General features: G+C 42.1%; 1 protein-coding gene across 1 annotated transcript; it reads left to right on the top strand.

Moving 5' to 3' along the window:
- The first annotated feature begins 382 nt into the window (after positions 1–382).
- LOC143100106 (zinc-binding protein A33-like) lies at positions 383–13,983 on the top strand. Its single transcript, XM_076263045.1, has 6 exons — positions 383–1,085; positions 2,244–2,339; positions 3,198–3,428; positions 11,345–11,367; positions 11,455–11,573; positions 13,022–13,983. The coding sequence occupies exons 1-6, from the start codon at positions 699–701 to the stop codon at positions 13,555–13,557; spliced, it is 1,392 nt and encodes a 463-aa protein (XP_076119160.1). The 5' UTR covers positions 383–698; the 3' UTR covers positions 13,558–13,983.
- The last annotated feature ends 471 nt before the right edge of the window (positions 13,984–14,454 follow it).

Here is a 14,454-nt window from a genome sequence, read left to right as displayed (position 1 = left end):
GGCCATTTATTGGAACAGGAAGACTCAGACGCACACAGACAACTACATAGAGCAACACAGGGGTAGTCTCAGCTGCACATACTACACACAATAAGGGTTTACCACACACATCAACACGAGGATAAACACATGAGGTACAACTAAAGAGACTAACACGCTAACAAATACACAACATGGTAAACGTAACTACAACTATTATAATCGACATCACACATTCTAGCATTCACTCGCACTGCATTCTGGGAGACACTCATTCAACGTTAGACATGTACATCCACCGACGCTACAGTATTGATGATGAGCGGACGTTTCGGTTAGCGAATAAACCGTTTGCGTACGTTTTGTCTGATCGGCTGAGTTTGGTGAGGGAATGCTAAAAGATTAACCAATCAGCTCCCTGCTCCTCCATATCCCTCCCTCTGTCTCTTGTTTCTAGAACGAGGAAGTGAAACTCGGGGACGGACGGTCTCCGCTTAACGTCACTTCTTTATCTTATCAGGCGTGTGGATTTTTCTGTGGAAAATGTCGAACTATAGGCAACAGTGAATGTACAAATACTTGCAAATTGACGATTGAAACAAACAGATGGGATTCAGAGATTCAGTAGATTTACCAAACGTGAAAGTGAAAGTAGCCTACACATAACACATCAACTAGGGAAGTGTTTATTTGGATTAGGCTGCACTGATTATTTGAACATGGCCTCTAAACTAGAAGAGGAGTTATCTTGTCCTGTGTGCACTGAGATCTACAAGGATCCCGTCATCCTGACCTGTACCCACAGTGTCTGCAAAGTCTGTCTGAAGCAATTCTGGGATACCAAAGGATCAAGAGAATGTCCAGTCTGCAGGAATACATCGCTGAAAGATTCTCCCCTCCCAAATCTGGCTTTAAAGAACCTGTGTGAGGCTTACTTACAAGAGAGAGGTCACAAAGACATAGGCCTACTCTGCAAAGATCACAAACAAAAAGTTGAGCTCTTCTGTCAAGATGATAAGCAGCTTGTGTGTCTGGTGTGTCTGTGCTCAAAATTGCACAAGAATCACAACTTCAGTCCTACTGTGGAGGCTGCGTCTGAGATGAAGGTAAGGCCTTTGGTAGCAGTGTAGCATTACTTTCTTTCTCTCTGTGGTAGACACTGTTGTTTCCTATGACTGTACACTTCCAGCTCGCTGTGTAGTAATTGTATAATTGTGTAGTATACATAGTTTAGTAAGCACATTTTTGATTATCTCAGCAGGACATGTACTGACAGAGAGAGAGAGAGAGAGAGAGAGAGATAGATAATCATACAACTAACTAATGAATTAATTTAGAAAATAATCAACAGTTTAGTCTACTTTGAAAATAATCCTTGAGTTCAGGATAACCATTGTCTGAACCCAGTTTGACGCTCATGCAAGATGGACTGAGATGAAGTGGAAAACTATCCTGTAGTTAGACCAATCAAAATCTGTCATTTATGTTGGAAATGTGGACTCCCCATCCTCCTGGCTAAAGAGGAGAGGGACTGTCCAACTTGTTATTAGGGCTCAGGCTCAGTTCAAAAGCGTCTATGATGATGGGGGTGCATAAGTGCCTGTGACATGCAGTTTTCACATCTGAAGAGGCACACAGTTATTGATGAATGATTATTACAGGTTTTTAACATGTTTATCCAGACTTTCATTGAATGCCTTGAAAAGTTAATGAAAGCAATGGCAACTGCATTCTGCATATTACAACAGGAGGGCTCCACAGTAGAACAGTAAAATAGCATTCTGCATATTACAACAGTAGAGCCAGAGAGGGTTAAAGCGGAGGATCTTTGGTAGGGTTCCACAGTAGAACAGTAACATAGCATTCTGCATATTACAACAGGAGGGCTCCACAGTAGAACAGTAACATAGAATGTTGAGCAGATTAAAAGTGTATAGGGCAAGAATGGTCTATACTCCAGCAAGTCTACTCAGTTCCCAAGTGTTTAGTGGTAAAGGCAGGTGGATGTGAAACAGTGGTTACATGTATGTCCAACGTGTAACGTGTTGCTTGCATCCATTTAAAAATGTTCTATATTTCCCCCAAAACAGTGAAATCTGTCTGTTTCAACACCTCTCATGTTGTCTTTGCACTATTCTAAAATATAGAATTTACATGTTTTGTTTTGTTGGGATTTCATATAGTGCCCAACTCTTTTGGAAACAGGGTGCATATGATGGTGCGGTGAGTGTGCACTCCAGACTAAAGTGGTCTATTCATTTCAGAGAGGGCTCAAGGTCAAACTACAGACTCTACAGAAGAAACTGAAGGATTTTGAGAAAGCTAATGTCACCTGTAAGAAAACAGCTGGGTACATTAAGGTCAGTGTGCTCTGTGGTCACGTCTAAACAGTCAGCGTGTGTGTAATCTTCCACGGATGTTTCCCATTGTTGTGTGCCAATAAAGCATACTGTATCTGAACAGTTCAGATGTAAAGCCCTCTAATTCTACCTGACCACTTCTCTTTTAAATCAGCATTTGTATCAGGCTTCTATAGGTTTTTGCCTACAAATCGATATTTCAGTCCAGGAAGAGAGTGGCATTTAGCAGGTTTGGAAGCTTAATTATTTGATTAACGTATACCATGTGTGGAGAGCATTCACTCACCATCCTTATCTCATTTCTGATGGAGGGTTTTGCATCTATAGTTCATAGTGACTGTAGCCTGAGCCGATCTAAATAGATAAGTGTCTAAGTGTCTGCTCGGTAAGTGCCCAAAAAACATTGCAATGTGGCCGCCGAGTGGAGGGACTTGCCTAAAAGGACTTTGGTACAGCTCGAACATGCCCACTGATTTGAGGCTACTGGAACACAAGCCAGGCTATTTGCTTCCTCCAGAAAACAGGTCTTGTTATAACCTCTCTGTACACCTTCAAAGTTTAGAATACTTCAGTTTGTCTGTAGGGACACTCACTCACCACACTACCACAGAAGTGTAATTACATTTTGAACATAGTGGTATAAAATAGCGTTTGTTTCACTCTAAGCCAATTTGTGCTAATGCAAAAAATGGTCTTGCTCAAAATTCCACCAATTAAGGGTAATTTTGCTCTCAAACGACAGTTTGAACTTATCTTCTGTAAATAGACCCTAGGTAGTTCTAACTCAGGAACTATCCTTTAATGGCAATTATGTTCGGCATTTAATCAGTGTGATGAAGCTGATACAATTCTATTCAGACTCAAACCCAGAACACAGAGAAGCAGATCAAGGAGGAGTTTGAGAAGCTTCACCAGTTTCTACGAGATGAAGAGGCTGCCAGGATATCAGCACTGAGGGAGGAAGAGGAGCAAAAGAGTCAGATGATGAAGGAGAAGATTGAGAAGATGAGCAGAGAGATCTCATCTCTTTCAGACTCAATCAGAGCCATAGAAGAGGAGATGGGAGCTGATGATGTCACATTCCTGCAGGTAGGAGCCATCTGTTATCTATATTAGAGGTGCGTGTGTGTGTGTGTGTGTGTGTGTGTGTGTGTGTGTGTGTGTGTGTGTGTGTTGTTGTTGAACAATTTAACATACAGGTGAATTCATCATAACTGACATTTGATGGGTTTTCAGCAAATATTACTGTAACCAGCCTGGAGTAGCCAGGTACTGGTTACACGCTTCTGGTAACACGCCATTTGGGTTGGATTATGTGACGTTTTTGAACGTGCCTGAAAGTTAGCCCACATTTATCTAATCATCTTTCTACTCTAGCAGAAGTGATTTTCTTGTGAAAGCCATCCCTAACAATTTGTTTAGTCCGAACACATCTTATTCAAGCATAGAGATTTCTAAATGGAGCGACTCCAGACCATATTTCCTGTCCTCACATTTTGTGGGCGGGATAGATTTGGGATGCTCCTGGATACACTATAACTGCCATGACATTTAGGCCCCGTCCACACGGAGACACTTTTTGGGTTAAACTCACAGGTTTTGCATCGTCTTGGCCGATAGTCCAAACGAATCCTGTAAACACACTGCCCGAAACCGCACTTTTTTGAAACCTGGTCCCAGGGTGGAAAAATCTGAAACCGTAGCCCTTGCGAGTTCGTTTGGACGACAAAACCGCATACTTGCATATTGATGATGTCATGGCCACACCTCAGCTGCCCTGGACTTGACACTTATAGTATTGCCTAACAATACTAGTTTTCATACATGACATCACCTACGATTACACTCAGTAGGATAAATATCACAACTGGTGCTGCGCAGTGCCAATGACTTGGTGGACTGAACACTGTTTTCCCTGTGTTTTCTTGATGCATTCTAACTAGGCTACTGTCAGTGACGCGAGAGAACTAGTCAGAAGTTATTATGAATGTGCGGTGTAAGTTTAAATTAATTTGTGCATAGTGCCGGTGTCATTCATTTATTTTACATGTCTTACAACATAAATAAATGCATTCATACTCTAGTGAAGTCAGATATGAGCATACAAAGACGCTTAGAACTCATGTTAAACCTATGGTAGATGCACACTAAATGCGAATGCACGATTTGATGCAGGCAAAAGTATCGACTGTTACTAACGAAGGTATTATAGCAATATTATAAATGTGGCGACGGAATAGCCTAGAACTTGGGTAGGCCTAGTGTTTAGTAGCCTATGCACTTGCGGTGATAGCCAAAACTAACGTGAATCGCGGACTGTCCTACAACCAAAGAAAGTAAAGGAGATTATTTGTACCTGCGTTAGCCAAATAAAGGACGGGACTGCACCCTTCACAAACCGTAAAAATTAAGTTTATTAGTTTTATTGTTGACTACAGTTGACAGTTTACTATCAGTCCACACAAACAATTCTGGTTTCCTTGCACTAGCCATTTTCGTCGTAGCCTATTCTGTCTGTTTGTATAGCCTACAGCGAGCAAGCCATGGTCAATTTCTGTAACAGAAACAGTGCCACCTATAGGCCTGGGATATAAAGTAACACGTTGAGTCGTGTTGAGATGGTTCCGCTTGGTCGCAAATATTCTTGATACGGTTCCAGGGAAGACGGAGGAAAAAAATATTGGTTTGGTACAGTCCCAGATAACAAACATACACTGGGACGGAACTGGGCCACACCTACCACAACGTCCGGCACGGATCTGCATAATGGACCTGATCCGGCGTCCAAACGCACATCGGTCCAAAACTGGTCTGGATCCGTTTGACGGATCTGGTTCCAATAAGGGCTAAGACTGGCCCAGTTCCGTATGAGAGTCTGTGTTACTGACGTGTTCCAGATCTGCTTATCATATGCAATACGGGTCCGCTTATTGTGTGTGGTACGGACCCGTTTATCAGATATCAGCTGGCTTTATTTGACACGTGAAATGTGATTGGTAATTAGGCTAATTATCCTGAAAATCTGTTTGCTACACTACACATTAGCTAACAGGTTCGTTATCGGTTAACCCAGGCTAAAGTTCGTAACGTTTTCCCAACAGCTCAACTAATAAACATAAGCTAGGCTACAAACACAATAGGGGGGTAAAAAAAAACTTTACAAATAAGTGTCCTATTATTTTTTTTATTCAACAACCTGGCTGTAGGCTAGAAGTGCAATCCCATGTTTAAATCGTGTTAATTCCACTGTTCCCATCGATATTCAGGCTATCTTCCAGTCATCTCCATGGTCAATCTGAAACAACACAAAATAAACATTAGCCATTTATTCCTTTTTGAAAATAGGCTAAGACAATTACACTCGTTTTTTATCATCGGTGATCCTGTTAGCGTTATCACTGTTTTTTCCAAAATAGGCTAGTTATTGTGAGTTATTTTGCTCAAGCTAAGCTAGCCTATATTGCTGGAAAATAATAGTATAAACTTACAGTAGGCCTAAAGTTATCAATCGCTCGGCTGCTTGTTGTTGTCTCTGAATAAACCAACAGAGATAAAAAGCAGATAGCCTACCTTGAAAAGTTGAGCTGTGTCCTAGTCCAACCCCAGGCTGGCAAATCATGTCAAAAGGCAAACCAAAGATCCTTGATTAACGTTACTGCTTGGACTTCTGCATGCGTGGCAAGAATATGGGGTTGTCTCATAGCACTGTTTGATCTGACACAAACAGCAATTGACTACTTTTACCACTGCTAGGTAATAATAAAAATAATGAAACGAGCGATCAATATTGAGCCAACTATATCTTCTTTTCCAGCCTTACTGTAGAAATGAAGTGGCCAAGGGAACATAGTGCACCCCCATGGCTTCTAAATTTGTGCCATTCCAAAATACCTTTTTTTTTCTTTAGCAGCCAGTTGACAATAAAGTAGGGAAAGGACAGTCAATTTAGCAGAATCCGCACCTTAATTAATATCATTACCACCTGGGTCTGCTGTGAAAAAATGGTCATTCGGCTCATATCCGTATCACAGGTTTGGGCCAAATCAGTGTTTTGTATTTTAAACGCATTTCCTGACTTCCAGTTGAGTTGCGGAAATCGGACCTGGGACAAATCTGTAAACCGGTGATAAAACAGCATTACTAGCAGAGCTGAAACCTCTATCAGGAGCAGATCTGGCCCACAGCCAGATACCGTATGTCCGCTACAGGCGGATCTAAAGGCTTTTATGCGAATCCGGCCCAAAGGAAATTGCTATCTGGGGTGGGTCCCCGTTAAAAATTGACACTTCATTCACGATCATGGTGAATGGTGAAATGTAAGTACAACTGCAGCCGCTTGGGGGCAGCATAGTCCGCTGTGGAGTTCCACGGTCGGCCAGACCACAGCAAGGGCTGTGATTGGCCGAGTTTTCAGTGCGTTTCTCTGTGTTTTTAGCAGCCCCTGCAACATGCTAGTCCACTGTAGCCTAAGCCTTGTACATAATGTTAAACATAGTTTTGGATTCAGTGGCAAGATTTCTTGATTGTACAGTGTCTGTCTCTCAGTAATGTTTTAAAATGAGAGCTTCGTCAGCTGGCAGTAGGTTACTTTGTCAGTAGTCATGAGAAGTTCGCTTGCTAACAGAACATAAAAATGCTGCCCAGAAACCTTGTGAATAGTTCTGACACTAACGAGGTTGAAATATAGCTTTTGCCTACAGCATCTCCTTAACAGTAGCCTAATGTTAACAAAATGACAGCATTCATATGACAAAGGAAAACGAATCCGGTCACTCAAGACTGTGCCGCAGCTGTGGGGCCGAAGACGCTTGGTGGCCGTCCACAACGTTATAAACTTAACCTAAATAGTCGGCTGCTGTAAGCTACAATCGGATTTTATTGTATACCCCTGTTGTCTCAATGATAATAACATCTCATTTCCGACTATATTTCAAAGTGTGCCGTTCATTTGCATTATTAACATAACATCGTATTTTGTCATTTTTGGCGAAGACATGCATTCCGTTAGGGATATTGAACATATTTAACATTCTCTAACCATCGTGATTTCGAATTGGTGCAGTTGTCAGCACAAAAACTCATTTTATTCTTTTGCTCTTTTGCATTGCTCTATGCTGTTCTATGGTGCTTTCTGCCTCTTGGTTGCGCACGCATGTTTTCGTGACGTTTCATAGAAATCCATGTATAATGAGCGCATAAAACCACTTGTTTTGGGACATTAATCTAGGCTACGTTAAGCTTTAAGGATTGTATGTCCTTAATTTATTTATATAGGCCTATTTAGGCTAGGCTACTTGCGCAAACCCTGGATAGACTTTTATTGCCACACAACAATATTGGTGGTATTTGTTACATTAGCTTCAAAAGGCACCGCTTCAGAAAGCTGCACTGCTTGTGAAAGAAGGGGGTGGGGGAGGGGAGCTTGCAGCCAAGTGTCGGAAAAATGCATAGCCTACAACACAGAACCAGCTTCTCGCATTAGTCACTGACAGTAGACACGCTTCCAGCCTAATGACTTTCACACATTTTGAATAATTTACAGTAGGCTATGCCTAGACACATTAGCGCTCCACGTGTAGAAACTGTGCAGAATACAATGTGTGAATGATGCTCAATGATTTGCCAATAGCCTATAATAGTCTTCTGCTGGGTTGCATGTACTGTAGGCTATAGCCTACAGTTTTACTGTAGGCTACATGTTTTCAGCCTTTATTGGTTAAATGACCATTTTTATTACGAAAATATTTCTTAACTTCAAAAACTCAGTGTCTAAAACTCGGTGTCATTCAGACTTAACCCTCTTGACGTTTGGTGATTAATTGACAGCTGTTTTGGGACACGTTAAACTTTCTTTATAATGAGCGCATAAAACGACTTGTTGTTTTGGGACATTAAGCTACGTTAAGCTTTTTCACGTTAAGGATTGTATGTCCTTAATTTATTTATATATTTAGGCTACTTGCGCAAACCCTGGATACTTTTATTGCCAAACAACAATATTGGTGGTATTTGTTACATTAGCTTCAAAAGGCACCGCTTCAGAAAGCTGCACTGCTTGTGAAAGAAGGGGGGGAGGGAAGCTTGCAGCCAAGTGTCGGAAAAATGCATAGCCTACAACACAGAACCCGCTTCTCGCATTAGTCACTGACAGTAGACACGCTTCCAGCCTAATGACTTAAAAACATTTTGAATGATTTACATAAACTTTCTTTATAATGGGCGCATAAAATGACTTGTTGTTTTGGGACATTAAGCTACGTTAAGCTTTTTCACGTTAAGGATTGTATGATCGAATGTATGATTGAATGATCGGTTGAAAGCGGAGGTCAACAACCTCAAACGAGAGCTTCAACAACTCCGAGAGACCAGCTACTTGGAGAGCCACAGAGACATTTTACAGGAGATGAGAGCTGGAATCGGAGAACTTCAGGCGACGCTACGTGAGCAGAGAAGTTATTCGACGCCTGAGAGACCAATCCCCAGGTGCACCTCGACACCAGCTCCAGAAACGTCCTCCTTCCAGATGTCTCCATTGGCCCTCTCCGTCACACTCAACGACAGCATCCAAGTTCCTAGTCAACACGCAGACGTGACCTTGCGTGATGTTGGTCCCGAAGACCACGCTAAGATTCACCAACAGAGCTACGGCCAAGTGGGCAGATACGGATGCCTGCTCTTCAGGTCCATCGTCACAGAGGAACACTATAAAGCCTGGAGCAAAACCACCAACTGGGATGGAGCGAAGGGCAAGCGAGCACTGCCGCAGAATGTGAAAAACTTTGTGGTCTCAACACTGCAACGAAAGTTCCCTGCTATGGGGAGGAGTGAACTGAAGGACTGCATCAATAAGATCAACGAATTCCTCCGCACAACACGCAGATCTTCCCAGGGATTCAACGTGCTTTAAATTTAGACTGTAGAATGTAGAATGTAGACTGTTCATTATTTCAATAAATACGTTTTCTCTGAAGCACTTTCCCGACTTCGTCTTTCTATAGGCTAAGCATATCATGGAGATAGAGTAGAAAACTGGATTTAACTAAACAAATGTAACTAAGTAAACTGATTGTTTACTCTACAGTAGGCTATGTTCCCCCTCTCAGGCTGTACAGTAGGCCTATTGAAAGTAGGCTAATGAGCTCAATAGACACGTTAGCGCTTCCATTAGGAAACTTTCGTTGCAGACTTTCACAACAGATCGTTTAGCCTACTGTAGGCCTACTCTACAGTAGCCTAGACTATAGGTTATGTTCCCCCTCTCAGGCTGTACAGTAGGCCTATTTAAAGTAGACTAATGAGCTTAGACACATTAGCGCTTCCAGCCTAATGACTTTCACACATGAATGATTTACAGTAGACACATTAGCGCTCCACGCAGTGGCGTAACTATAGTAGGTGCAGCAAGTGCAGTCGCACCAGGGCCTGTGACCTCCCGGGGCCCGTCGCTACCCCCGCAATGCAATTGCTGGAAAATTCTATACCGGTCCTTTCTGACTACCTGCGTGCCTTTGACCAGGCCAAGGCTACAGCGCAGACACTCGCAAATAAATGGGGGTTCAGAGTACATTTGAAAATGTTAGAGCACGGAGAGTGAAGCGTCACTTTGACGAACTATCGGAAGATGAACGCTTAACCGATGCAGAGAGATACTTCAAAGTGCAGGTATTTAATGCAACTCTGGACATCATAATCAGTCAGCTCTCCCAAAGATGTGCAAGCATGCGGGAAACTTGTAATGTGTTTGAGTCTTTACGTCCTATGATCCTTCAACTCGCAGGTGATGATGAACTGCTTGAAAAGGCAGTACGTTTGTCAGACCATTATAGCATGGACATTGCACCGACATTCCCAACACAACTCCACTCATTTAGGTCTTGCTTTAAAGCAGAGATTTCACAGAAGTCATCTATTTTTCAACTTGCCCAAATGCTGGTGGTAGATTATGACAGTGTAACATCCACATTCGGGGAAGTGTGTACTGCTCTCATGTTGTTTCTGACATTGCCTGTGACTGTGGCAACAGCTGAGCGATCTTTTTCCAAATGTTCAACAATTGCTGGTGTACAGGCTATAATCAATTAGCTAAATCATTTGTCCAGCTGTTTAAACATTTTTTCGTGTTACATTCAAACGCAAAAGGTGCCTTGATATCTTTTTTGTTTAAACGTCGGCAAGCAGGCATGCTGCCGTTGCAATGAATGAGGATAATTGGTTTTATCTGCGGTGTTATTTTTTGCATTTTGAATATGACTCGCTCCAGTCACAACAGCACATCTACTTTTTTGCACGGTGCTTTCTTAAAGGAGCTGCACCATCTTACAACAATTGCATCTACATTTTCATATTAGAATGTTTTGTCAAGTGTAAGCTTAAACTACCGTGATCAATTTAAGTTTCCATGCCCCCGCTGAAATTCTCTTATGCTCTTATGCGCTTATCGTTACACTATCAAATCTATAAGTAACCGTGACAAATAGGGTATAAGATATATAAACTCACGCTATTGTATTATCATATATGTTTGGTAATGGCTCAGCTTTCTCTGATTGTTCTACTGACTTGGAAACTGCATCATGGAAGCAGTAAGTCAAGTCGCATCAAAAATAGTAGTGGCACCAAATTGACACCTTGTGGTTGTTTGTGTCAACTGCAGTTTGTGCCATTTCTGCCGAGAAAATGGGGATCGTGATTCTTGAAGGAACCCGTCCAAACTTAACAGGGACCCACTGTACGTGTGGACTAGCCCTTACTGTTATGTTTCAACTGGTATGACTTTTTGTCGCAGCATTTGTCGCCCTTTACTGGCATGGAATTTTCTTTTATTCAGCTTCAACTGTGATCTTCAAGCGTTGTTGACGAAATGTATATTCAATGTAGAATATGCTCTGTAAATGTAAAGTAAAATCCCTACAATCATTTGTAATGGCAAAAACATTCTCTCCTTTGTGTATGGGAACCAGGTACAAAGTGTAATAATAAAGACAAATATTATTTTATTTTTCCAGAGCTACAAGAACACAGTGGAAAGGTGAGTGATCTGCCTCCTGTCTCTCTCTCTTCTCTGTGGTTCTGAACCCAAACCCACAGCAGCACTGACTCCTGAATGTTATTCCAGAGCCCAGTGCACACTGCAGGATCCAGAGAGGGTTTCAGGAGCTCTGATCAATGTGGCAAAGCACCTGGGCAACCTGAAGTTCAGAGTCTGGGAGAAGATGCAGGAGATTGTTCAGTACAGTGAGTGCTGACTAAAACACACACACACACCTCCTGGAGCAAGTCTCCATTTACAAATACTTGGGCATGTGGTTAGACACTACTCTATGCTTTTCACATCACATCTCCCGGTTACAGTCTAAGGTGCGGGCCAAACTCGGTTTCCTTTATCGCCATCGCCACGCCTTCACTCCCTCCTCTAAACTCACGCTTATCAAAATGACTATTCTCCCCACACTTGATTTCGGTGATATTATCTATAGAACTGCATGTAAGGGCACTCTCGCCAAACTGGACACACTCTGTCACTCTGCTGTCCGTTTTGCTACAAATGCCCCCCTCAACACCCACCACTGCAGTCTTTACCACCCCTAATACCAGATCCACACTTGTTCTTGCATCATTCCAGTCAGCTGCTGCCGTTGACTGGAATGCACTACAAAAACACCTCAAACTGGTCAAATTCATTTCCATCTCAGCCTTCAAAGACACCATCTCACAGATTCCTGCAACTGCTTCCCCTCCATCTAACCCTCCTCTCAATCAATTGTTCTCTTTTTATGTTTTTATGTTTTCATAATTGTTTTTTTTTTATATTCTGTGCTGTTTATGTAATCCTGTTCTTTGCTCGTGCCTGTATGTCTGAGTAGTTTTATGTGAACCCTGTGGGTCCCTGTTGCTGTCTTGTTGTATGTCTGCACAGCTGTGTTTGTGTACTGTTGCTTCTCTATCCCATCTCACTGCCCCTTTCCCCCTCTCTTCCAAGAAGCTTGTGCTTCTTGTCAGGCCATCACTGTAAATAAGAACTTGTTCTTAAAGGAACCATATGTAAGAAATGTATTTCAATTAATCATAAAATGGCCCTGATATGTCACTAGACATTAAGAAATCATGTTAATTTCAAATACTTATATCACTGACAACTGTAGTCCGGCCAGGATATTGCCATTTAAAAAGTGAAGTTGCAGCCCTCAACTGATGTTGATGTTGTGTTTTATCATGTCATGTTGTGTTTTGGCCTGATGCGCCACCCTCCACCTATCTACTAATCACAGAGTCAGTAGTGTTTTGGCATCCGGGTTGGCAACCTCGAGTCAGGAGGGAGGAGGAGGGGATACTCCGCTCTACAGTGATTTGAAAGTGATTGCAGTACCAGTTTTGACCAAAATCTTACATATGGTTCCTTAATGATCTGCCTGGTTAAATAAAGGTAAAATAAATAAATAAATAAACACACACACACACACACACACACACACACACACGCTTTTTGGCATTGTGGTCAAGCTGCATAAGGAATAATTAACACCACTATCTAAGGAATAATTAACACCACTATCTAAGGAATAATTAACACCACTATTTAATAAATAATTAACAACACTATTTAAGCAACAATGACCATCATTCACATCCTCATCACACATCACTCAGTGTTCAGCTCATGTGTGTGTTCTTTCTCTCTGCAGCTCCTGTGACTCTGGATCCCAACACTGCTGCTGACTCTCTCATCCAGTCTGAGGATCTGACCAGTGTGAGAGAGGGTGATGACCAGCAGCAGCTTCCTGATAACCCAGAGAGATTTGACTTTTATGCCTGCGTCCTGGGCTTTGAGGGCTTTAACTCAGGGACTCACTGCTGGGATGTGGAGGTCGGGGGGAACACACACTGGATCCTTGGTGTAATGACCGAGTCTGCCCAGAGGAAAGGAGAAATAAACATTGATGATGGATACTTCTACGTGGGTTATAGTTATGGACAATATAGGTCATGCTCCACACCAGATGCGCCCTCCTCTCTGTCCGTGACCAAGAAACTCCAGAAGATCCGAGTGAAATTGGACTGGGGAAATGGACAGGTGTCATTCTCAAACCCTGACAATAACAATCATTTACACACATTCAAATGTACTTTCACTGAGAGAGTGTTTCCATACTTTTCCTCTGGCCATCCTCTGAGGATCTTACCAGTGAAGGCCACACTGAGTCTGGCCCAGCACAGGTAGAGCTGCCACTGCTTCAGTCGTCACCCACAACATAAACATTAAGGGTGTGATTAGGGCTGCCACTGCTTCAGTCGTCACCCACAACATAAGCATTAAGGGTGCGAGTTTGACGGCATATTTTGCCGATAGTGCATGCACACTGTGGTCAGAATGACCCCCCGAAGTGGGAAGAATCAAGCCAAACTACTTAATTAATAAAAGATGATAGATCAGACTTTAGCACTGGTTGCATGTGATTGGTTTATTTAATTTTCAGAATTTGTCCACCTTGACAGCTACCTACAGTATATCACCGCCGGACTTGGGCCCTAGGTCCGGCAGGATACTGAATGAAAGCTGTCATTCTTCTGTCATTGTATATCATATACTTTAATAATCTTCCTTTTTGTAATCTTCCTTAACAATAAACAAAGAGATTCGACATAATTGACATACCTAAACAAATTGTTTAATTGCACAAAAACCTCCCATGAATAGTATGCAATCTAATGATCGCCCCCACTAAACATCAAAGTTTAATGCATATAGAAACCAAATTAATTAACAGTAGTTAAATTGTGATTAAACAATTTGGGGATTTACACCTAACACCTATTCTGCACACCAGTACATAATGTCACATAACATTAGAAAAGTCACTTCCCTATGGGGCCAGTGAAAGCCTCAGTATGAATACTGCCATCTAGTGGTGTTTATTGTGTAACTACACACTCTCTTCTCACCTGTGAGGTTACTTTACTTACTTTCTCCCTTACTTTCATTCTTAAATACTTGGTTGACCCACCTGACAATGTTACAATGTGTATTGTTTTCCTTCAAGAAATATTAGCGTGCAGAGTGAGGAGCGAACTACAGGCATCAGTTAGCTGGGAGAAAATGTCTTAGATAGATAGATAG

The sequence above is a fragment of the Alosa pseudoharengus genome, unplaced genomic scaffold (assembly GCF_046254945.1).
Source record: "Alosa pseudoharengus isolate Yale_2024_CS ecotype anadromous, Long Island Sound unplaced genomic scaffold, YU_APseudo_1.1 YU_APseudo_1.1_scf_3, whole genome shotgun sequence".
In the NCBI taxonomy this organism is placed as follows: Eukaryota; Metazoa; Chordata; class Actinopteri; order Clupeiformes; family Clupeidae; genus Alosa; species Alosa pseudoharengus.
Note: the sequence above shows the minus strand (reverse complement) of the source record. Positions and strands in the feature narration are given on the sequence as shown.